Source organism: Pseudoliparis swirei, chromosome 19 (genome assembly GCF_029220125.1).
Source record: "Pseudoliparis swirei isolate HS2019 ecotype Mariana Trench chromosome 19, NWPU_hadal_v1, whole genome shotgun sequence".
Taxonomy (NCBI): domain Eukaryota; kingdom Metazoa; phylum Chordata; class Actinopteri; order Perciformes; family Liparidae; genus Pseudoliparis; species Pseudoliparis swirei.
This window is the reverse complement of record NC_079406.1, coordinates 15,959,827-15,985,044: the sequence shown is the minus strand read 5'-3', so window position 1 is coordinate 15,985,044 and position 25,218 is coordinate 15,959,827. Positions and strand designations below refer to the sequence as shown.

General features: G+C 40.5%; 3 protein-coding genes and 1 long non-coding RNA gene across 7 annotated transcripts; 1 reads left to right on the top strand and 3 right to left on the bottom strand.

The window, feature by feature from the left end:
• Window positions 1–1,944: 1,944 nt before the first annotated feature.
• On the bottom strand, window positions 1,945–4,977 carry ran (RAN, member RAS oncogene family). The gene is made up of 7 exons (XM_056439321.1): window positions 4,855–4,977; window positions 3,971–4,024; window positions 3,761–3,845; window positions 3,006–3,131; window positions 2,711–2,898; window positions 2,455–2,625; window positions 1,945–2,302 (listed from the first exon to the last, which is right to left on the bottom strand). The coding sequence occupies exons 2-7, from the start codon at window positions 4,013–4,015 to the stop codon at window positions 2,258–2,260; spliced, it is 660 nt and encodes a 219-aa protein (XP_056295296.1). The 5' UTR covers window positions 4,016–4,024; window positions 4,855–4,977; the 3' UTR covers window positions 1,945–2,257.
• A 1,558-nt stretch (window positions 4,978–6,535) lies between these two features.
• LOC130209764 (uncharacterized) lies at window positions 6,536–9,384 on the bottom strand. Of its 4 annotated transcripts, XR_008834695.1 has the most exons (5): window positions 8,301–9,384; window positions 8,145–8,208; window positions 7,273–7,440; window positions 7,035–7,147; window positions 6,536–6,723 (listed from the first exon to the last, which is right to left on the bottom strand). It is a non-coding gene; the product is annotated as an uncharacterized LOC130209764 (long non-coding RNA). The 4 variants fall into 4 exon arrangements; XR_008834694.1 differs by having other exon boundaries at window positions 8,145–9,384; XR_008834693.1 differs by having other exon boundaries at window positions 7,273–8,208.
• A 279-nt stretch (window positions 9,385–9,663) lies between these two features.
• tbc1d10c (TBC1 domain family, member 10C) lies at window positions 9,664–18,571 on the top strand. The gene is made up of 9 exons (XM_056438873.1): window positions 9,664–10,257; window positions 11,766–11,865; window positions 12,235–12,423; window positions 13,540–13,646; window positions 13,834–13,948; window positions 14,251–14,316; window positions 14,550–14,739; window positions 15,447–15,604; window positions 15,884–18,571. The coding sequence occupies exons 1-9, from the start codon at window positions 10,082–10,084 to the stop codon at window positions 18,398–18,400; spliced, it is 3,618 nt and encodes a 1,205-aa protein (XP_056294848.1). The 5' UTR covers window positions 9,664–10,081; the 3' UTR covers window positions 18,401–18,571.
• rad9a (RAD9 checkpoint clamp component A) lies at window positions 18,569–24,062 on the bottom strand. The gene is made up of 12 exons (XM_056439590.1): window positions 23,783–24,062; window positions 23,599–23,669; window positions 23,397–23,470; window positions 23,249–23,297; window positions 22,501–22,615; window positions 22,231–22,330; window positions 21,422–21,528; window positions 20,648–20,754; window positions 20,380–20,444; window positions 20,196–20,294; window positions 19,495–19,735; window positions 18,569–18,995 (listed from the first exon to the last, which is right to left on the bottom strand). The coding sequence occupies exons 1-12, from the start codon at window positions 23,814–23,816 to the stop codon at window positions 18,885–18,887; spliced, it is 1,173 nt and encodes a 390-aa protein (XP_056295565.1). The 5' UTR covers window positions 23,817–24,062; the 3' UTR covers window positions 18,569–18,884.
• Between the last annotated feature and the right edge of the window lie 1,156 nt (window positions 24,063–25,218).

Below are 25,218 nucleotides of genomic sequence, written 5' to 3'. Positions count from 1 at the left end.
CTTTATATTTACTAACATATTTTACCCTTTGGGTTCAATTTGACGCCAGCAATTAAAACCTCCAGAAAATTATTATAATTAATATTGTTTTCCAAGTTTAAGTGTGAGGCACTTTATGTTTGTTTGTTGACTACCGAAAGAACACCGACATTAAACATTGAATGGGGTCAAATTAATCCTAAAGCGGGGGGAGGGTGTAATATTGATTCGGGTCAAAATGACCCTAAGGCAACACAAGGGTTAAAATCAAGTTGAACATTGACCTGCCGAGGAAAAAACGGATAAAAAGGCCATTTAATCTGACATCAATTAGTCCTAAAAAGAAAGGTCAGGGTGCACATTTGTACAATGCTCTCTCTTGGTAACTTTTCAATAACTGTTTTCATGAACGAAATACAATAACATTTTTAAAAAACAAAGACGTACAAATGTTAAACAAATCAATTGGTTTTGTTCTATCCGCTTAATTAAGGCGTCACACTGGTGAACAACAAAATAATGAAAGTAGATTGAAAACAATCTCACCAAAAAGTTTACTTCTGGAGCTTTTCATCATATCTCACTTTCTCATTGGAGGATCAAGGCAGGCTGATAATGAAAGACGTTCAATTTAAGTTAACCAAGATTTAAAAATGATCAACAAATGAAAACAAGGGGATATATTTTGATTACATCTGTAGCGTTTTCATATTCCACCTCAAGACCCCAATTCGCATTAATAAAAAGCTGAAGCATGTAGAAATCTTGCATTCCCTCTTTTATAATGTAGCTTGAATGTGGAGCCCAATATTATACTAGCAATTTTCGTTAGTTAAGTGTGTATTGCAGTGCAGTGAAAGCATCAGGAAACAAATATATATTTACACCTCTATAAACTCAGCTAGAGAACAACCCGTCTTTATAAAGTTGGTCACATTCTTGCTAAGAGAGACATCTTTTTTAAATATATAAATGTTAGTAGATAACAGGCAAACAAAATAGACATAAAACCCAAACTTCTGGTTTTATTTGGGCCTGAAGATGAAGGGCCCTGGGGATTCCTTTAAATAAACTCAGGGGCATTGCTCGCCAACCAGTGATCGAGTGGAAACAATGGATGCGTGGAACAGGCTGTTTCTTCCAATTTACCAATAATGGGTTATTATTACTGCAATCTCAAAGATGTATGAAGATCATTAAAACCCTATAGTAACAGCTGGGTGGAGGACACATCACCATGAACGTGCAGTTAATCCATTACGTAATTCTGTTGAGATCCCAGTACTGAACGAAAGAACTTGCCTGACACCTGGTGGCCACCAGTGTGAAAAGTTACAAAAACAGTCTTCAATGATTCAAAAGCACTGTCTATCTTTATCTCTTCACATGATGTTAAAGCCCCATCATTGTGCCCCATTGGACCTCCTCCCGCCACTCTTTTTCAATCTCAAAGTACAGACTACAAATGGCAGCTGAGATTGATGGTATGGGGCGGCTGTAGCTCAGTGGGGTAAGAGGGCCGTCCTTCAACCGCAAGGTTGTGGGTTCGATCCCCGCTCTCCCCATTAGCTGCAAGTCGAAGTGTCCTTGAGCAAGGCACTGAACCCCCAGTTGCTTCCCGGGCGCTTCACCGCAGCCCACCGCTCCTTAATAACTAAGGATGGGTTAAATGCAGAGAACTAATTTCCCCTTGGGGATTAATAAGTGTATTTTTTTTTTTATGTCTGAGGCCCATACATTACATTTAAACTGAAATACTACTACATACATGGTTAAGGCAGCTGCTTTGTTATTCTGGCCTGATTGATAAACTGTACGACAATAGGCCTTTTTCATAATTGATAATTAAAAACACTTGTTTTTCCCATGTCGTGTCAAGTCTTCCCGTAAAATGGCCGTCTACGAAACCTTCAATTTAACGTATCTTTGTGACTCTACTGTTAATGGAAATTAGAAACAGACATGTTATATTGAGAATGGTTTTATTCAAAGTTTTCTCCCCTTAATGCTTCCAATACACCGTACAACAGCATTATGTGAGCTGGGTAAGTGCAGGGTGCTCGATGATGAAGAGTAGCACGCTGCCATGCCTACAACAACACTAGGGTGGGTGTCTTATACAGTGAAATTAGAACTACAACTTTTCCACCAGATTTTTTTTTCTTAGTTTTAAAACAAACAAAAAAAATCTGAAAAGGGATTTTACAGTAAGGGGCAAAACTCCAACAACTTCCTGTCCACACTTGGGGTGAGATAGGGGGCACATTGAGGTAACAGGTTAGAGGTCATCTTCTTCATCTGGGAGCGCTGTTTGTGAAGCAACCTGGACAGAAGGAGACAAGATACATGTGAGATTTGCAATGTCAATTTTTGCCGTTTTTTCATTATCGATTTTTAACTGATGGATTGCAGAAGGTGTTTGATTCAAAGATACTAGTCACCGATCCGATATTGCACCTGGATAGTCATACTCACATGAAGCTCTTCCTCATACTTTGCAGCAAGGTTGGGGTCCATTTGGACTTCTGGGGGAGCGAGGGCAGGCATTGCCACAAACTCCAGGTTGGGGTCACCGATTAACTTCCTTGCTAGCCACAGGAAGGGCTTCTCAAAGTTGTAGTTACTCTTGGCAGAAATATCGTAGTACTGGGGACAGAGCAGTATATAACCGTTGTAAATTAAAGACTCAAACCAATGCTTTCTATAATTAGCATTTTGTGATCACTGTTACCTGCAGGTTCTTCTTGCGATGAAACACAATGGCCTTGGCTTTGACTTTCCTGTCTTTGATGTCCACTTTGTTGCCGCAAAGGACAATGGGAATGTTCTCGCAGACACGGACCAAGTCACGATGCCAGTTGGGCACATTCTTATAGGTAACACGAGAGGTGACGTCGAACATGATGATAGCGCACTGAGCTGTGAAGGTAGCAGAGAAGTTGTAACATGTTATTCAATGGCAGTTTTAATTTACAGTGATCAAGGTTTAATAACCAGAACAGCCCGCCAAGGATTGTGACAAGCACCTTGAATGTAGTATCCGTCTCTCAGGCCTCCAAACTTCTCCTGACCAGCTGTATCCCACACATTGTACTTGATAGCTCCTCTGTTGGTGTGGAACATCAGCGGGTGCACCTCTACTCCCAATGTAGCTAGAATTACAAGAAAACAAGTTTTATGAGAGCAAGAAAGGGGGAAAACTATGTTGAAAAAGATTCCTTTCCAAGGGGAAGTTACTGCAAGTGCTGGATAAATTGGTAGGATTAATTGAAAGTGTAATTGATTAATTAGAACTATTATAATTTTTAAGTCACAATCTACATAAATTGCACTAGTTTGCCTTGATGAATTAGATTTTCTTAGCCAAATAAAGTGTTATATAATAAGGATTATTAGAAAAATGGAGCGCTTTACTGGATCAGCACAATGAAGACTATGAAGTTACAGCCTAGTCGATAAGATTTTTAGGAAAACATCCCTTTGAGGGATATTTACACATATATGCATCTCATATTATATCAATTATCATTTGCATAAGGACTTTGTAAACCAATGGTGTTCGGATCTCTTGGCTTTGTAATTCCCTGGTCATTGTGACTAACTATAGTGCTGACACAGTTGCTAAACGACTTTAAACTTAGTTTGGCATTCATGTACTGGCATTTCGTGTTACTTACAGGCCACAGCCAGGGCCCTGTCTGCCTAATTTCAGTTTGTTCAACAGTATACAATATAGTACACAATATACTTGTCATTGACTTATTACCACACATGAACTCACCAACATATTTCTTCTCAAACTCTCCTGTAATGTGCCTCTTCACAAAGGTCGTTTTCCCGGTGCCTCCATCTCCCACCAAAACAAGCTGTCAGGAAACAGCGCGGTTAGAGGAAGCTGGTTTCACGCAGCGACCGTTAGCACAGCTAGCTGAACGCCACATGTATTTCCACCCGCGTCCTAACGTACAAACACTCGTTGAACAAAACTTACCTTAAACACCGCCACTGGTGCACACTGTGCCATTGAGTCCGCCATGGTTGAGATCTACCGGATTAAAAAAACAAGGCGGGATGTTTAGCACGATCTCTTCCTCCTGGTCGCAACGGTCGTCTACCCCGTCGTCTTGTACCAGCGGGCTAGCGGTGTTAGCTATTAACGCTACGGCGTTACATTTGGGGGGCAAGTGGCGACGGGATTTAAGTCACGTTTGAATTTAATCGGTTACTTTTAAGCAGTTTACTTTACATCCAAACAGAAAACGTTAAACTCCAACGGTTGTTGGCTTCACGTTTAGCTTACCTGCTGACGCACACATTTTTTACTTTCAATCCACGCTAACGTGTCGACAAGCTAACGTGCAAATGTTTTAACTTCTCGATGCGTGCAAATTCAACACAGCTTACCGTAATTTAATGATAATACCGACTACTTCTACTTTGGACCAGTTGCCAACAACGGTTGGGTTCTGGTATCGAGTCGAAAGTGCGCCATTCGCCGCGCCAGCGCACTTTTTCCTCGTTCGACTGGAACAATCAAACTCGAACACCAGCTCGTGCGTTACATGTTGCGGTTGCTGGCCAACGTGAACAAAAACGTACCGCGTCACACCAAATACGCAGGTTCAGTATTGATTTAGTTCAATAGCAGTAAATGCACTTAAGAGAAATATAAACTAGTCTCAAGAACAAAGCAGTGAACTGACGGAGAGCTAACATATTAGCCACCAACGCATGGAAGCCATTCTTTTTCAGAGCTAACGGCTACGTTAGCACAAGAAAATCAACGGCCTAACGTAACCGCTGAAGCCTGCAGTCCAAACGCCACAGAACCCCCCAACAATACCTTCAAGTTCCCCCATTGTGTAACTCACTTACCCGAAAAACAAACTTGGAAGAATCGGATGGCCTGTTCTGAGGAAAATGTAGCGACTCACCAAGTCGGTGTAACTACTAAGAGAGAAAAGAGGTAAATGGCTGCATTCGCGGGAGATTCAGCTTGGCGTATGAGTCAGTTTCCGCCCATATCACGTGATCACCGCAGCGGTACAAACCTATGGGAAACGAGCATTTCACAGACCATGATTCAGCAGCTAATCTTAACAAGACACTTCTATGATCGGGTGGGACGTTTAGTCCCTGCGCAGAGATAATAAACTGTATATGCTATGCAAAGCTTGCACATTTACTAGTATTTACCATTTTAACTCAATTAAAAAATATGATACAAATTAATTACTTCTTTGGGCTACCAGAACAATAAAAAATGCTCACCACAACTTCCCAGGGTTATATTTTCCCAAACTTAGTTTCATCAGATAAGACAGAAAAGCAGTCAAATTGATTTAGTTTCTTGTTTTTTTGACAATTGAACAACAATTTATTTACTGTGATATAAAACAGAAGCAGCAAATCGCCACATTTCTACATAGATCCAGGGATTGTTTGAATTGAATAATAATTAATCAACTAATTGCTCCAGTAACAGCTTTAATGCAACAGACGAATGAATGATTAAAGTTGGAATACAATCAATAGAATCATTGAAGTGGAGGTACCCTCAGACCCATTAATATATGTGCTGGGGTCTATACCAAGAGATTTAGGGGACACCAATCTGAGGTATATTCTCCGCATACTTTTAATGATTGCCAGAAAAACAATAACTCTGAACTGGAAAGATGTAAAACCACCAACCATAACTCAGTGGAGACAGAGATTAAATCAGATCCATACAATGGAAAAAATGACTGCAAAACTACAAATGACATTAGATATCTTCACAAGAAGATGGGCGTGCGTGACGTTATATCTAGAGTCGATATTGGATGTAAATGTTATAACTGAGAGGGATTGAGGTTGTACACATACAGTGCAACTGCAAAACAAAGAGGTCTATGAAAAATCTGGGTATGAAATGAATGTCTGTTGATTTTTTTTTTTTTTTATTTATTTTATTTTTTACTTTTCACATTAATGCCTTTTACCTTTCTTTAGTTATTTTACTTTGTACTCCATGCTTATCATTTGGTGGTATGTAGTTTGATTGTTTGGTCCTTCCCTCCCTCCTCATTTGGTCCTACTCTTGGAGGGTATAAACATGTGGGAGGGGATGGGTGGGAATCTTTGGCGGGTGTTTATGTGGATATGGATGGATTTGGATGTGTGCTGATTTTATTTTGTTGTAGATATATTATTATTATTAATTTATTTTCTTCTAGATGTCAAGGAATAATCTGTTTGTGGAAAATGCAAAATAAAAAGTTATAAAAAGAAAAAAAAGTTAGAATACATTATTTATTTCAGTATCTTAAATAATATTACATTCCATACATTTCCTCTTTCAGAAATGTCTTTGCTATCACATCAGATTTTTTTTAAAGATTTTAAAATGCAGCAGAACATAGTCTATCATAGACTGCATGGGTTAGACTAAAATCAACATCGTAAAGTACAATATCATCCATCTTTTGCAGAATCAGAGGCTGCAAGTCTTCCATGCTTATTTGTAACTCACTGGAATATTTGAAATTGTATATTTTAAACCACAAATAATCTATGTAATGCGTAGGTGGACGATAAGATATATTGTTTTCATGAATTAAAACATTTCTGTGGCCAGTGTACTCTCTATACAGGTAGTCTTTATGTTGGCTGCTATCTCAGCCTCCCGTTGGTCTCCATTGTTGAGCAGCTTCACTACAGCAGCTCCTCGTGGGTTTCTGTGGAGAACTCAAAGTTTGGACCCTGAGGGAGTAATTGAGGGAAAAACACCCATTAAACATCAGAAGGTCTAAAGCCACACGGATTATTGTAGTTTCATGTTCTACATCTACATTTTAATTGAGTGCTAAATGCCCTATTTGAGAATGTAAAATGTAGACTAAAGCAATAATACTAATAAATATGAAACTGATAGAAATTGTATTTGCCAAAACATTCACTGGCAAATTAATAGTTTTTTTTATTAAATACATATTTCAAGTGAGAGTTACAGTTTTAATCAGCAACAGCATATCATCTCCTTTTCACAATACAGGGTACGCTATAATTCTTACCTCAACAATAGCATCAACAGGGCAGGCTTCTTGGCAGAAGCTACAGTAGATACATTTGGTCATATCAATGTCATAGCGTGTCGTTCTCCTGCTGCCATCAGCTCGAGTCTCAGCTTTAACAAGAATGAAGAGAGAAAACACCAAACAGCAGCTGATGATGATGTTGAATGATGCCTCCTAAAAATGCACTGCAATAGAACTGCTAATATCCAGGAACTGAGTGTGTGTTTGTGTTCACCTGAGCAGGGCAGACGGCCTCACACAGCTTACAGGCAACGCAGTGCTCCTATTCACTAAGGTAGCGGCGGAGCGCGTGCTCTCCTCTGAAGCCGGGTGACAGAGGGCCCTTTTCAAACAGGTATGGTGGCCGGTTCACGGAACAGGTAACTCAGAGTCATCGTCAGACCTGCAGGTCGGTGTTCAAAGAATTGTGATTCACTTTTTTATTTTCCTTATTCTCAAGAAATTACATCAAATGACCAAAACCACGAAGCTCTCTTGATACATTCTGACTTCCTGTCGGTGGCAAACAGCCCCCAAGCTCATTCGTTCATAGTTTCATTTCTACAAAGGGAGTCATTTCCTGAGGACGTGTTTTCAAATTGTCTAGATATGTATCGTATTGGCTGGTAGCTAAAACTTATTCACTGAACTTCTACGCCTTTACTCTCTTTACATCAATGGAAATACTTTTAGTCTTCGACTTTACTGTCATCCGTGACATTTTGTCGTAAAGTTTTGTTGGTATCAGCCTCTAATTAATATACATATGGTGCACTACTGAGCATTTACAGCCAAGAGAAGGTTGGTATGTCGAATTGACTCACGTTACAAAAGCGGTGTTTCTTGTGATCAGTCAACATTTCACCTGATGGTTTGACTCATTTTTGTAAGTTTTATATTTTTTGGAGCTCGACGAGCTTTATCGGGCTCACACAAATATAGAATAACACTAGGCCTTCGACACAATGCAGAGGCTTTCCGCATGGCAGTGACCTCTAAAGAGTTCGGTCCAGAGGAAGTCGTTGCAGCCCAGTCAGTGATGGACCACTGGTCTGTCATACTCTACAAGGAGAGCAGAGGGAGAGGGGAGTGTGTGGCAGTCCTTACTGTCGGCCTCTCTCTGCACAGAGACAGAATGGGCGAATGGCACCAAGACCATATCCTGATGTACCTGGAGATACAAACACATGTGATAGGATGATGCCTCATTTTGTACATATAGTTAATATTGCCTACATGACAGCTGCTCCAGTAGCAGCCTACCTGGCTTTGAATAGCAGTGGAGACGACGACTCATCTGAGCAGAGGAGACAGTGTCAAGTAGGAGGAACTAAACAAAACATGTACAAAGTAGATACAGGAAACATTTATTGATACAACCCATGTCAATAGCTCCACATTGAAAACAAGGGGAGGGACTCCAGAGATTGAGGGAGGGAGGCTGCCAGCTAACTGCGCACATGCATCCTCTCATCTTGCGCCTCAAATCCCTGCTTTACGTCACCGGTGTGACACATTCACGGTACGCCGACAGAATGGGAAGAACGGGAACACAACCAGTTCCTATGGAGCACTCAAGGATTATTCCAAGATTGTTCCACCTGTTGCGACAGTGGCCGCCCCATATAAACGGAACATAATATAACATGGACAGGTGTTATTGTGGTCGAATACAGGTAGACGTTTGAGGAAGTAAAGTAAAATATAAACAAACTGTATATATTCAATTAGCTGGCGTGACTGTAAACATGCAACGACAGAGTTGTTCCCGACGTTTTGCACTCAGTTTGTAGGCATGTGGGCAATCTTTCCCACAAACATATCAATCCAGAAAATCGCGTTTAGGATATGACATTAACTCCTCATTCCCTATATTAAAATGGGTAGGCCTACTACAATCAGTCTGACGTTACACGAAGACGCAGTTCCTCAAAAAAAATGTGTGGATCATTTACTTTAACTTGTTCAGAAGCTACGTGTTCGTAACACTAACATGATTTGATAGAATACTGTAATCACGTCGCTCACCCTTTCCACTCTCAGAAAAACATAACATATTAACATGATTTATTTCGCAGAATACGACTAGCTCAATGGACTTAACAAAGTTTATATTGCCGAAGTTTAAAATAATTGTCAACAGTAATCAGCTCGTATTTATAATCTCCTTTGAACACAATTTACCTCTGTCACAAATTTACGATGATCAGCAGCCGACAGCGGTCCCTGAACTAGGCGATTGTGTTTATGTTACATTCAGGTGCTCCTTGTTCATTTCGGACTGTCGGTTCGGAAATTGCAATGTATATTTTCCAAATGATCTAAATTGCCTTCAAACATGTAATTGCAACATATCCTGCAGCAAACAAAAGCAGCATAATGTTCGGAAAAGAGGAAGCACTTTAAAAAAAAGTAATCATCAGATAATGGTACACGTATCACTCCCTCTGATGTCATGTTTGATTAATAATGTTTCTGCAAGCTATATTCCATAAATAGTCGATTTTACAACGGGAAGTTGGTTCAAGGGACAGCATGCAATAGTCGTCAGACAGAGAGAGAGAGAGAGAGAGAGAGAGAGAGAGAGAGAGAGAGAGAGAGAGCGAGCGAGGGGAAGTTTGTCTTCCTCATCACTGGAGAATCTCTACAACAACCGAGTGATAATTCATGACGGATATGTAAAAGGTAATTTTGTTTAAATGGATATTTAAGAATATGTACAACTGTCATCTTGTAGCTATGTTTGTGGATGAATCGATGAAAGCTGGTTTTTAAAATAAGGCAACCATAAAAGGAGCGAGCCAGATTGCATAAGCGTGGCTTTTATTGAAGAGGGGTGGTAAAGCATGTACTTTTAAGATGTTATGAAACATAACACAACATTTTTATTTAGAAATAAAATGTTCTGATGATCACTACTAAAAGCAACCTAAACGTATCCAGTCTGAGCAACGTTTTTGGATGGGGTTATGGTATTCTTTGATAACTAGGAGGCATTGTAAAGTCATATCAGCTTCACATAGCCATGATGATAGAGTAGTCACATGCTGAATGATGAGAGCCTCCTGTCCTCTGTCAGTAAGATGTTAGGTCCAACGAGTCCAGCCCAAAAGAACCTCAGTGAAGAGGACAGCTCGGGATCGGATGCCGGGTCAGAGGTTGGTCAGGAACCTGAGACAGACCGCTTCGGCTTCATTCTGACAAATGGATCCACCGCTGGGTGAGCAGTTACACATGTGTGTTCGTGTGCTGTATACAGTTATTGAGCTCACTACTGTTGTCAAAAGCAGGTTTACTCGCTTTCTGTTTGAATTCTCTCTTTAAAAAAAGATCTTTAAGCACTTTAAGCTTCAAAACTAATTGTTCCCCTGAATGCTAATGAAAAAATAATCCCATTCATACACAGCAGGTTATTTGAGTTCTAAGGGGCCGTGAGATTTTTACAAACCATGTAATTTTCTTTTAAAGCAAGATCACATTATTCTTAGTGATTTATATGAAGATCCAATGCCCTCATGAGACAGAACAGGGCCTGCATCCCAGACACTGAGTCAAGTGGGCAAATAACACACTGCACCGATTAATAAAATAGTCAAACAACAACAAACAGGTCGTATTAAGAAAGCTGCAACTTACAAACCATTTCTTTGAGACCAAGAGCAACAAGTTTTTGCTAAAGAGTGAAAGAAGCCTGAAAGTAAAGTTTGAACTTTACAGTGAGCTAAGATGAGAGGGATGAGATGAGAAGACAGCCACATGAAATGTTAGTAAACCAGTGCATAAAACCAACAGTTAGAGACAGTAAACCCAAGAATAAGAAAACACCCGTTTTCCTCTAGCCGGTCGTGCTGATTTTGCATTTTCATGTATGAACTATGGTTAAAAGAAAATAGTTTTTCTGACATGAAACTACTCAAAGGGTCTGTGGACTATCTTGATTAACCAGGTGATGATTTCTGGAAACAAATATTGCTGTATAGTTTTTCAAATGTATTTTTTGTCGCTTTGAGCACCTCCCGTATAGTCCCATTATATAATTTGTATAAATTGTGTGGAAAAGGATAGATTTTGAAGCAAGACAGAGACCTTTAGCAGCAGGCTGTATCAGACCCATTGGAAGGGTACGAGCCCTAAACTGGATTCGTTAGACCTCAACCAAAGAGGAAGTTTTGGTAAACACTTCATAAAGAAACAGAAAAAACTACTGTAACATTACTAGGACAAGGATTTTTTAATTCTGTGGAAAGGTGTAAAATCCATGCCATAGAGTGCACACTAGAAATAAGTGTACATGAAAAAACACTGAGCAGGTTCGCTTTCAAATACCAGCAAACTCTTCCAGAATCAATTGACTTCATATTTACATCACATTTAATTAACCATGAAACAAACATTTATTTAATGACCAGATGAAGCAGTGTACATTCAGGATAAGACCACCTGAACAAACTGCCTTACCCCTTGAACACATCCTGACCTGTTGCCATGGAGACATCATACTGCTACCGTGTGGTTTTCCTGTTTCCTGTCTGGTTTTTCTGAGCGCTGTCTTTCTGTCATGAAAACACACCAAAGTGCACGCATCAACTCTGCACACGGACCTTCAGGTCTACAGTTCTTCGAGCCGTAATGCTGTACAGGCAATACATGTGACACATATAAAGGCTCTCATTCTTGAATCGAATATTTTATGTTTAAAATACTTACCTGTATGCTGTTCTGTGTCAGGAGTCTGGGCCCCCCCCCTGAGTTGGTCAGGCAGAGGGAGACCAAGTGGATACATATCATGAGCCAATGGGATCGCATCTTGTTGAAGAAGACCAGCAAGGTGTGTCCCGTCTTAGACCTCAAAGTCTATAACTCTTGAAAAATGATCGGCCTTTTCAATCAAAGACGTTTTGTCACAGCAGGAACAAACAGTCAACAATAAAATGAATGATGGCTGAATTCCATTTAGCTGCTTCAGTTGCTGGGTCCTGTTATAGTTCATGCTGGCTCACGGGCACACTGGCACGTCTTACTGGGACACTTATAGAATAGAACGGAGCCATTGTTCATGTTATAACACACCTGTGCTTTTCCCGTACAGTCAAAATGTCTGCGTTGAAAAAGGCCTGTCTGCATTCACAACAATAAGGAAATGTAGTCATCTGTTCGACTGCACCTGATCCTGTGTCTGCTATTCACGTCCCTTCAGGTCAAAGTGCAGTGTCAGAAAGGCATCCCGGCCTCACTCAGAGCGAAGTGCTGGCCTCTGCTGTGTGGAGCTGCTGACAAGATGAAACAAAAAGAAAACTTCTACCAGGCAAGAAAACTAAACACTCTCAGTGTGGTCAATGCTTTCCAATCACCAGTAACTATGTATGGTAGGATTCAACAATATATCGTCTTTGGCATCTGAAACGAAAAGGATGCAATTTTGACAATCAATTGTTTATGTAATTAATCAAGCAATAATCATTGTTCTGTGGATTTAATATTCATAGTGACAAAAACACTGTGTGTGGGCAGCACGGTGGCTCAGTGGTTAGCACTGTCGCCTCACAGCAAGAAGGCCCTGGGTTCGAATCCCGGTCGAATCCCGGTCGTTCCAGGTCCTTTCTGTGTGGAGTTTGCATGTTCTCCTCGTGCCTGCGTGGGTTTCCTCCGGGTACTCCGGTTTCCCCCACCATCATAAAGACATGCACCGCAGCCTCACCCCGGTTCGTATGGATGTGAATGAATGTTGGTGGTGGTCGGAGGGGCGGAGGCGCTGAATGGCTGCCACGCTTCCGTCAGTCTGCCCCAGGGCAGCTGTGGCTACTGATGTCGCTCACCACCACCGGGATGACTGTGTGTGTGTAGGACTACTGGACTCTTGACTCTGTTAAGCGACTTCGGGTGCCTTGAGAAGCGCTATATAAAATAAATGATTTTTATTATTATTATTAAAAACAAGCAATTCTAGCAGCATAACACAATGAGCTCTGTCAACTTCTAATGGGCAATTGATGACTCACAGGACAGAAAATTAATCGACAACTTTTTTAAATTGCTATTCTCTTTTATATATCTTTGTGAATGGAACATGTTGGGGGTTTGGACTGTTTTAGCACATTATATTTGGCTGTGTGATCTTGTGACAGGCACAACAATATATGTGTATATATATGTATGTATATATACACATACATATACATATATATACATATATATATACACATATATATACATATAAATATATATATATAAACATATATATAGTCATGCCTGTCACAAGATCTATATCTGGATATATTTAGATATATATCAATATAGATATAAATATATTTATATATGTGTGTATCTATCTTTCCATCCATCTATCACTCTCTCTCTCTATATACTGTATATATATATGTATTAAGTATTTTCAATTCACACAGTAGATAATGGAAGTCCATTTCCATGTCACTTATCTTAAGGACAAATAGTCGAGTGTTTGTAGCTGGTGGACTTAAACTATCTTGTGTCACTGTGTTAGTCTCTGGACTCGCAGCCTGCTCTGCAGAGCTGGGTGGACGTGATCGAGAGAGACCTGGACCGACAGTTCCCTCTCCATGAAATGTTCCTTTCCAAGGATGGACATGGGTAGGACACATTTCTACTTCTATTTGTTTCTCCTGACAAGCTGATAGCTAAAGTCCCACCGTTTATTTAGTCTGTAATGTGTCTGTATGTGAAATGTGTTATTACTTAGTAGATTTTACCTCTGTATTCAAAGATGATTCATACCAGACATCATACACTGAACCATGTGCTTGTGGTCTGTGTGTAGGCAGCGGGCTTTGTTCCGGGTGTTGAAAGCCTTCACTCAGTACCAACCGGAGGAGGGTTACTGCCAGGCACAGGGGCCTGTGGCTGCAGTGCTGCTGATGAACATGCCTGCTGAGGTAGCGATCAACAACACCGTAAACCATTCTGCCCAATAAACAAGCTGCAGACACATCACAAAAACATTTAATTAACCTAGATTTCAGTGGAGAAGAAACACACGTTCTGTACCAATTCTTGTTCTGTTTGTTCAACTTCTGTCTTTCTGTCCCACAAACACATAATAAAAGACAAAATGCTGTATGCATATAATTGTGTCATCTGATATTGAAATCATATGCTGGAAATGGTTTCTGAGGAATTCCTCATTGTTGGGTGTTGACTTCTGTTGACTTTATTTGTCACCATGTAACCTTGGCAGGAGGCCTTCTGGTGTCTGGTGCAGATTAGTGAGCAGTACCTGCCTGGGTACTACAGCCCTCTGCTGGTAAGGACCTGCACACATACATATATTATGTACCTGACACTCCACTTATTTATGTTAGATGGAGAAATTCCTGTCAAATGAATTTTAAAGCAGATTTGTGTTCATTTGTGCGCCGCAATTTAGTTCTCTAGAACTTCCTATATTCCAATAATGAGTACCCGATTAATGTAATCAATAAAAAAAGAAACCTGAAAAAGATCTCCTGAACCGTCTAAGCATGTGTGCCTCTGTAGGAGGGAGTCCTGTTCGATGCGGCCATGCTGAACTGGGCTTTGAAAAGGACGAGTCCAGCTGCCCACAAACACCTGCAGCACCACGGGGTGGAGCCCCTCATGTTCGCCACTGACTGGCTGATGTGTCTGTTCACACGTCACCTGCCCTTCAACACACTGCTCCGAGTCTGGGACCTCTTTTTCTGCTATGGTAGGTTCTCCATATAAGCTGCTGTGGGTCATAAAAACTCAATTATCTTGTGAAAGGGTGCCCAAATAAATGCAATTTTTGTATTTCACCTGATTATAATTATATTAGTTCCGTCCGCTTAAAGGCCTCCATTTGGCCCCCAACGGCTCCTGTTGTTGTATCAGAGCACTAATCAGCTCATATAGTTTCTTTAACTCACACACATAACCAACACAGATGTCAGGATATTTGGTCTCTTCACACCCAACCTCACGGGGATAAACAATAAGGCCAGCGCACGCATTGCAGCCTCAATAGAACAGGACATCCCACGCCCACTCGATCTCCACCTCAACCGTCTGCGCTACCAGTGCAGGTTCAGAGCTCTGTGATGCAGAAGGCAGCCACAGCCGCCCTAAACAACAGGCCTTGTGTGTACTGTTGTCTGTCATTGCACGTTGCTACTGTTGCATGTACCATTACTTGACATGCACGTGTCTCGAGAAATTGCCCCCCGATGACAATAAAGTCGAGTAATGTTGAACATGAAGAACGTAACTGTCACATACGGAGGGATTTGTAGAATAAGGATTTCCTCAGAAACCATTTCCAGCATATGATGTCATTATTATAGCACAGTCCTATTTATGTCCTCCTGCCCACTCCTCCTCCTCCTCCTCCTCCTCCTCCTCCTCCTCCTCCTCCTCCTCCTACCCTCTTCTTCTCAGGGGTGCGGGTGCTGCTCCAGGTGGCGGTGGTGCTGGTGCGCCGGGTGCTGGGCAGAGCTGAGCAGAGGAAACAGTGTCAGGGCCAGATGGAGACTCTGGAGAAGCTGAGGGCCGTCATGGAGCAGGCCCAAGAGGAGGACAACACTTTCATAGCAGAGGTTAGAATTAAACACGTGGGTGATGTTGAGGAAAGTCAGTTACCAGTTAAACCACTGTTTTTATTTAACACGGAAGTTTAACTCAAGGTTCACTTATCTGCATGTTCTGAAGCTGTTAAACAGAACATATACATATCATGGGAAACCTGAAATAAATAAGTGTAGAAACATAACAAATGTGAACAATGTGGCTCTGATGTGTTGTATCGAACTCTCTCACCACTGTGCTGAAATCACAAACACACAAAAGTGAGACTAGTGTCTTTCTCCCTGTCTCAGGTGTGCTCGGTGCAGCTGTCAGCCAGAGATCTGGAGAAACAGACGGAGAAGGAGTTGGAAAAGTGGAGAAAAGACAGACCCTCGTCAACATTTGACCCCAGAGGTCGCTGCCATGGATATCGGATGGCGTGGGCGAGGGCACGACAGAATGAGGAAGTGTGGGGCAGGAAAGAGAATGAGAAAGGAAATATGTCTGCCCCTCTTGCTCGTTCGGCTTCCACTCTCTCGCTGTCTCCATCTCTCCTTCACAAGAGGTGGAGGAAAGGGGGAAAGGCAAATTCACGCGAATGGAAAGGCAGCGGAGCCAAAGTTGTGAGGCATCTTTCGATGGGCGCAAAGGAGGACTGGAGGGGCTGGACCGAGTTCAGCTTCAAGAAGGTGCAGTGTGTTCAGGAGGAGGAAGACTTAGTTTTAGAGGATCATAAAAAAGAGAGTGAGCTGAAACTTTTAGAAGAAGTTGAACAAATAAAACTTTTAGAAGAACCAAAGACGATGGAAATCCTAAACATGCCAACAATGCACGTGGAAGAACAGATTGAACAAGTGGAAACAAGAATGACTGAAAAGGAGGAAAGCCAACTCAACAATAGCGAGGAGAGCAGAGTGCTGTCAGAACAGAAGGAAGAAACAATTGAGGAGACACAACCAACCAAAGATCAGACTGTTGAACACAAGGAGGGAGACGAGCTGGACTCTAACAGCCAGACAGAAGTCCAGGAACAGCAGAGTCACAAAATCAAGCACGTAGAAATTCAAGGGAAGGACTCAAATAAAGAGACAGAAAACCAAGTGTCAGAAAGGGAAAATACAAATGCTGTGGTGGAAAATCAGACTGAGAAAAAGGAAAATGATAATGCAGCTAAAAACACAAAGATGGAGACGCAGGAAAGTGTGTATCCAAGTGAGGATCTGATGATTCAGGTGGACATGGAACCAGAGGAGAGCACAGAAACTGTGCAACAGACGCAGGTGGACACAGACACAACTGACACAAGCCCAGGCTCAGAGACAGACGGGAGAGTCAAAGCTCCAACTATCAAAGATCCGACAACAGAGACACAACAGCAAGAAGTGATCACAGAGACAGACAGAAGCTCACGGGGAGATGAATTTGAAGAAAAATACCTCAGCAGTGAGTCATTAGCAGAAACTGAAACACAAGAAGAGTCCCACACCCAAACAGAGACAGAAACTAATGAACTGGCACAGACCCAAGAAAAGGTAGAGGGAAATGCAGCCACACAGGAATCAGAGAGCGAAATAATACAAATGAATTCAGATCACATCGACTCAGAGACGGGAGCAGAAACATTCATTCTGTGTTCACCTCAATGCATTCAACCAGAAGAAGGAGCTGACTTAGAAGCAGAGACTTATGCAAAAATACCATTTGCAAACGACATAGTGACAGAGTCCAGCGCAGCTATTGGCAAAGAGTGTGATGCATCTGAAGCTACACAGGGGGAGGAAGAAAGAAGTTTGGATGAACACTCAGAGGCACAGGTTAATCAAACACAAGCAGAGGAAACAGAAATGGAGACTAACTTGATAGCACCTCCACAGGAGGAGGAGGACATAACACAGGACGCAAGGACTCAAGCCGGGCCTGATGGGAAGACCAGTTCAGTAGAAACTGAAGAACCTGCAGCCGAAAAACCAACCGCCCAGGTCACTATCGGTGTCGTGGAGGAAGGATGCAAAAAAAAAATTCAAGAAAACACAGGAGAGGACACCGTCTTCATTTCTACTGAACCAACCGACTGTCTGAATACTGACAGAAACCCAGAAGTCCAAGATAAAGATTCTTGCCATGTGACGGCTCAAGCAGAACCGGTTAACAGCGCCCTGACACAAGCCCCCAGGCAGCGCAGCAGCAGGTCTTCTGGGGATTTCGGCGTCCGCAGGTCATCCAACTCCCGTGGTTCTAGGTTCGCACGTCGTCTCTCTGAAGATCTCTTTATCATGTCGGAGAAAACTAGCCAATCACAATCTACTCCTAGTCACCAAGAGGTTAACCCCAATCAATTACAGCCCAACCCTGGAGCAGTACACCCAACCCAAAGTCCTTCTGACGTGACTTCAGAAGTCTCGTCGTCCTCATCTGCAGGAGCGACTCCAGCGGTTCATCCCCCGAAACGTTTCGGTCTCTTCGGCAGACTGAGAGGAGAGAAGGCCAAGAAAGCAACCAAGATGCAAATCCCCAAAATCTTGATTCAGGACTACAGCGATGGCACAGGGAAGCCGGTGGAGGAAGAGGGGGAAGACAAACTTAGCTCAAAGGAAAGGAGGAGGAGACGGAGGGACCGAGAGAGGAAAGAGAAAGAGGAGGAGAGATTGAAAAAGAAGAGAGAGAAGGAGCTGGAGAAGGAGAAAGAACGAGAGAGAAGAAAAGCACAGACGAGGGGGCAGAGTTTCTACGTGCAGAGAGAGAAAGGGAGGAGTGATGTGACTCAACCTGCACAGACGGGATCACAGACACTCAGAGATTCTTCTTCTTCCGGCGAATCTTACTTCTGACAGAAAAAGAGTTTTGGGATCTGTGGGAACGAGGAGGCGTTTTGAAGAGAGCTTCAGACCTCCACGTCCGGTCCCATTGGTCTTTCTGTCGTGCGGAAGTCGCTCGTCATAAACCTTCGTCATACTTTAACCTTTTGACATGTAAATAAATCATGATTATTGTTAAGATAATTTGAAAAATATGTTGTTTTTTTATTTAGAGGAGCTTTTTTGTTGCACCTTGATTACAAACCCAAAAGACTTTGAACAAAAATAAACGGTAAGTGCTTCATGTCCAGGTTCACATAATCTTATATTTTCAAGTCCACCATGACGATATGGTCCAATAAAACATTAGAATATCCTGTTCTCGACTGTCTTTTCATATCTTTGCCCATCTACAAAGAAACCACTCTCTGTACAACAGTTGTACAGGCTGGGAAAGATGGTGAATGAGGGTGCTGGAGGTGAAAGGTTCCTCTTATCCAATCGTACAATCTTTGCTTCATTGTACGTCATCCTCACTGTCACTGGCCAACACTTCCTGACTTGTCATTGGTTGAGTGGTCATCTGAGAGGTCGGGGACAGCACCGATCCAAAGAACAAGGAACAGAACTGTGAGAAGAAAAATAGAGAAGACAATTATGAGCATGTTTTTTTTAATCAATTCCTGAAAGATGTATCCAGCCACCTGTTTCCTAAAGCCTAGTCCTGGGATGCTTATGTTATAGACATCTCCAATTGGAATAACCTTATTTTAAATTAGTTGTATACTTTCAGTCAGGGAGCAAAAAAAGAGATCGTCTTGGAGTCGGCAGCAGGCTTCAGTCATCGTTGTGCATAAAAACTCACGGCTGTCTAATCTAAGTGGTGCGTCTAGGGACCAAGACTAGATAATACATGTAGCAATTTATTGTATTGATAGTTTAAAGTTAGTCAAGTCGGCATCAATAAATCAATAACTGTAAAAACACGATGCCATATGCAAATAAAAAGCTGTTAATTTGGACATTAATTTGGTCTCAGCTCCATCTGATATAAATATATCAGCCAGCTTTTTTCCATTTTGAGCAATTTCTTTAGTTAATGCATGAATGTGAATACTAAACCATACCTTCTTATTAGGTGGTCTGCCTGAATCGGCTGTTTTATCTTCCTCCTCCTCCGCCTCACTGTCTAGCCTTGTCCTGTGATTGGCTGCCGCACTCTGTTTTGAACATATAGAATCAGCTAACGGGGGTTCGGGCAGACATGTGACAGAGGGACCTGGCGCAATACTGGTATCCATGGCGATGAGGTAAGCGTCTATGTCGTCATTCATGAAGTCATCAGGAGGGGGCGGCGGCGTGCATTCTCTGAGGACATAATAAGACAGGAAGAGAAATATGACATGAACGAAGACGAGAAAGGTAAAAAAAAAAGAAGAAGAACAAAAGACTCTGACCGTCACTGACGGCACAGTTGCACTTAAATTCATGGAAATTATCTACTAATCTTGTTACTGTATCATAAAAGGTTTTTTTTCATTTTAATTTTCTTTATTATTTAATTATTTTTAAATGTAATATGTCCTTCTCTCCTATTTTATTTTATCAAATGTGCTTCAGCTGGACAGATGTGTTGGCAAGAACATCTGCATCTTGTAGTCAGCAGGCATTCAGGGAACGCCAAAAGTAACTTGACATTCCAGGAATGTGAAGGATTGTCGTAATGTCTCTGCAGAGTATCTGCTGAGAATGTCCTGCCCGTCGTTAGAACTGAAGAAACCGTTTGTATTATTGGAATTGTATGCATTCAGTTTTGTGAGAGCTTTACCGTCTAGTGTTGTTTTTACGGTGGTTATGGTCGTCAGAAAGCGTGGCCAGCACAAAGTTTCCCTCTAGGACACTGTCCGTCACTGAAAGCACGACAGGGCTGACACACAACAGACACACACTTAATGTTAATACAACAAAGTTACACAAGTCATTAACTAACATAATTATGTGAACATGCTTACCTGCCCGGTCCATCAAAATACATAGAAATAGGGAGACCAGTAGACTCTGCAAACACTAACAAACCCTGGAGGAGAGATGACAAAAGCTCACTGAGATGAGAAAAAAGGTTTTTAAATGATCAACCACAGCATATTTTTAACTGACTGCCCTTAGTATCATTTTCCTCAAAGGACTCCTCTCCCTCTTGTACATTTCATAATCTTTGCCTTCCAGACTAATCCGTCTCATCTTTTGCTCCATCACCCCTCCCTTTGCCCTCCTACTCACCCGTAACTCCTTCAGACAAAAAGTGACGCTGTTGTGAGTTTGGACAGCAAAATGGTCAAACTCGTCTGAGGCCAGACACAGCTCTGTCAGCATGGCCTTAGACTGGTCTGAGAAGGAAACAAGGGAGCAAGAGAAGCAGAAAGAAAATTTAGAGTGAATGATGGAAATAAAAACAAATACAATTTTTTAAAAACTTATATTCTATTGCTGCTAGCAGAGTTGAGAAGACTTCCTCTATTGGCTGATGACAGACACAACTAGACAGCGCAGTTCTGCTGTTCTGCCTTTCTACCACACAAGGGCACCACTGGCTTCAAATAGATCCTCTTTCCTCTTTCCGTATTATTTCTCCAAGCCATTTACGCAGCACTTAATATAATTGACATAATAGTGTATATTTTTGGTAATACAAAGATCCGTTAAAAACACAGCGGCAATTTTGGGTTGTGGAATTAGTAATTAACTAATTAAATACATGTAAGATATGCTTATTTTCCTTTTATTGTGGAAAGTTTTTTAATTCCTGGTTTACTGCTTGATTGACTCAATACACCATTTGAAACCTATGAATAATAAACAACCTTGGATTTTAGTCATGTAAGTTCTATCACACTAGAATGTGTATCTTATTTATTCTAAATTACTTGAATATCCGGTGTGAGGTTAGTGCGATTTGTATAAATAAACAGTGCTCTATTACTTTTTAAAACACGGTTCACAACTTTTACAAATGTTATCAGGTAAGTTTGTAACTTCTGAAAAAACTAGAATCACCTCCTTCTTCCTCCACATGGTTTCTGACCCACATCCGTTCATTGCTCACTGACACTGTCACTTCTTCCAGAGACGGAGGGAAGTGAACAAATGTGTCCACCAGCAGCCTGAGATCAAGGGAAGATGTGAGTGAATAACGACAAAAAGAAGTAAACAGCTACATACACATACAGGACTGTCTCAGAAAATTAGAATATTGTGATGAAGTTCTTTATTTTCTGTAATGCAATTAAAAAAACAAAAATGTCATGCATTCTGGATTCATTACAAATCAACTGAAATATTGCAAGCCTTTTATTCTGATTTATTGCTGATTATGGCTTACAGTTTAAGAAAACTCAAATATCCTATCTCTAAATATTAGAATATCATGAAAAAGTATACTAGTAGGGTATTAAACAAATCACTTGAATTGTCTAATTAACTCGAAACACCTGCAAGGGTTTCCTGAGCCTTGACAAACACTCAGCTGTTATAAATCTTTTTTTACTTGGTCTGAGGAAATATTAAAATTTTATGAGATAGGATTTTAGAGTTTTCTTAAGCTGTAAGCCATAATCAGCAATATTAAAAGAATAAAAGGCTTGCAATATTTCAGTTGATTTGTAATGAATCCAGAATGCATGACATTTTTGTTTTTTTAATTGCATTACAGAAAATAAAGAACTTTATCACAATATTCTAATTTTCTGAGACAGTCCTGTATTATTAATTGAGTCCAATAGTGTCGGCAAACCACAAAGTGTTCAAGTCAGAAAGAGAAAAAAAGATCAGATCTTTAATATTTTTGGAAGAAAGATTTCACAGACCTGGGATGGGATCTGAATACATTGGCATAGCTGTCTTTATCAAACACGGCCTGTAAGCTTTCACTGTCCTGAAAAGACAGGTTATGCGTCTTCATGAGGCCTGCAGAGAAAATACCAACACAAACGCTTTGAGTACACACACACCTAGAATGCAATTTACAGAATGAATGATGAGCTTAAATGACTCAAATACGTTTCTGTATGAAAAAGATGTAATCCTTTTGAAATCATACACATACATCATCTGAACAGGAGGTGAAGCATATATACCGTGTTTGCAGTGCAGAGTGAAGGTGAGGTGGTTTTTCTGCTCGTCCAACTCAATGTGACACTTTTCCACCGTCTTCTCCAAAGTCGCTAGAGACTTGAATACAGCCTGCACACTCTGACTCACACATAGAGGAACATACAAAGGGGGGGAAATAAGACCATGACTTTGTGAATGTGCACTGAAATATTCTGGTAATAAATAAATTAAGCTAATACTCTACACTGAAGCTGCCATGACAACAACATTTCAGTCACATTGTTGGACATGTATTGCACCTTACTTTAATCTCTAAAACTATTAATTTACACTTGCACAACATTCTTTACATCTGTCAACATAACTGCTTGGTGACAAATGCCATGTACAACTGTTTAATTAAAAAATTTAGAAATGTGCACAAAGATAAAAGGTCATATCACAGTAACGACATAACAGGAAAGATAGCCTTTAGATAGTAAAGAATGAAAATTAATTAATTAATTAGATTCTGCTCTGACTCATGTAGAACACAAACATGACCAAACGTAGATCAAGACCACACATTGTCAATTTCAGGATCACTTTGTGATTCAATTTCTTTATCGTTAATGTCAAAGCTGGTGTTTATGAAATAGTTCTTGAGCTCCAACTTTTGGGTTGCAAAACAACAACAAAAGGAAGTTGAGAATCACTGACATAGATGATTACAGCCCATGTTAATATGTTGAATGTTACATAAACTGGATCCATAGCTTTCTCTCAACACACCTTTATTGCAATCTTGCAGCGGAAGATGTGTCCACTGGGGATGGTGTACCTGCACAAGAAATGGGAGGGGACATTGGTTTAAAGCTCCTATCATAAATGACATCAATAAGTGTGACGCACACACCACACGCAGACACGCTCACAGCACCTGCTGAAGAAGAGTGGTGCGAACAGGAAGCATGCATATGCCGACCGAGAGGAGTTCACAGACCGCAGGGCCAGCTACAAGAGAGACACAATGCAAATCAGCACCATCCATTGACGCAAAGATTGCACTAACAGGAAGTAACACGACTATGTGCATGACAGCAGGAAGTATAAGTGTCTATGGCAGTATCAGAGCAGCTCACCCCATCTTCCTGAGGCTCCACATAAAGATCATCCCCGATCCTGGACAGAGAATGGATGGCTTTGGCCAGCACTGGATGGTAAACACACACACAAACACACATATACAACATCATTAATAGCTAACTATTGTTTACTGAATTCATAGGTGACGACAGGCTTAAGGAGGCCGGACATGTTTACTACCTTTCACGTTTCCTCCCGTCACGACGCAGTCCATCTCAATAAACTAAAGTTAGATAGCTTTTCCTTTAGGCTAGCAAAGTGGGCTAAAAGTTAACTAGCGGCTAATCACCTTCGATAACTGAGTCAGTGGGATTTTAATAGTTTGCACATCGAACAAGAATCCTCCTAGTACCGAAAACATATTCCGTTGAGTTATAGCTCTACTCTCTTTTCAACAGCAGTTCGACTAAGCAGCATTTTGCACCGCTCGTTGCGTTGTTTACGCCGCCATTACCCGCGTCCTCACTGAGGACCAATCAGAGAGGCTGAAAGTCAAAGAGGCGTGGTTTGAACATGCGCATGCGCAATACGTTTCTAAAGTTACAGTTTTATAGCTGCATGTTTTTGGTTACATGTGGTTTAATATTTTCTGTAACCTACTTTTACCTCTATTTATTTCATCTGCCCGCCGTACAAATGACTGTGCGGTTTTTAACTAGGATCATATTTATTTATAATATGATGCATTTGTACACATTACATTGGCTCCATCTAACATTACACAACTGCCTTCACATGACTGAAACAGAAACAGAAATGATGATTACGTAATTAAATATGCATGTTCAATAATATAACAATCTGACAAAGGACACTATGCATGACTATTTTTTTCCTGACATATATTTGGAAGACAGTACCTTTGTACTTTCATTTATAAAAAAACTTTCTTTTTTTTGTAACAGTATTTTTACATTATTTTATTCCACTTTTACTTAACTAGTAAATCTTCCATAATCACTTTTTATATACAGCTATGTAAATTCATCTTTAAAGGCCTAATATTGTATTGTACATATATATATATATATATACAGTATATACAGGACTGTCTCAGAAAATTAGAATATTGTGATAAAGTTCTTTATTTTCTGTAATGCAATTAAAAAAACAAAAATGTCATGCATTCTGGATTCATTACAAATCAACTGAAATATTGCAAGCCTTTTATTCTTTTAATATTGCTGATTATGGCTTACAGCTTAAGAAAACTCAAATATCATATCTCTAAATATTAGAATATCATGAAAAAGTATACTAGTAGGGTATTAAACAAATCACTTGAATCGTCTAATTAACTCGAAACACCTGGAAACACATTTTCAAATGTTTGATTTTGTTTTGCTGTTATAAATCTTTTTTTTTACTTGGTCTGAGGAAATATTCAAATTTTATGAGATAGGATTTTAGAGTTTTCTTAAGCTGTAAACCATAATCAGCAATATTAAAAGAATAAAAGGCTTGCAATATTTCAGTTGATTTGTAATGAATCCAGAATGCATGACATTTTTGTTTTTTTAATTGCATTACAGAAAATAAAGAACTTTATCACAATATTCTAATTTTCTGAGACAGTCCTGTATATATATATATATATATATATAATTTTTATTATT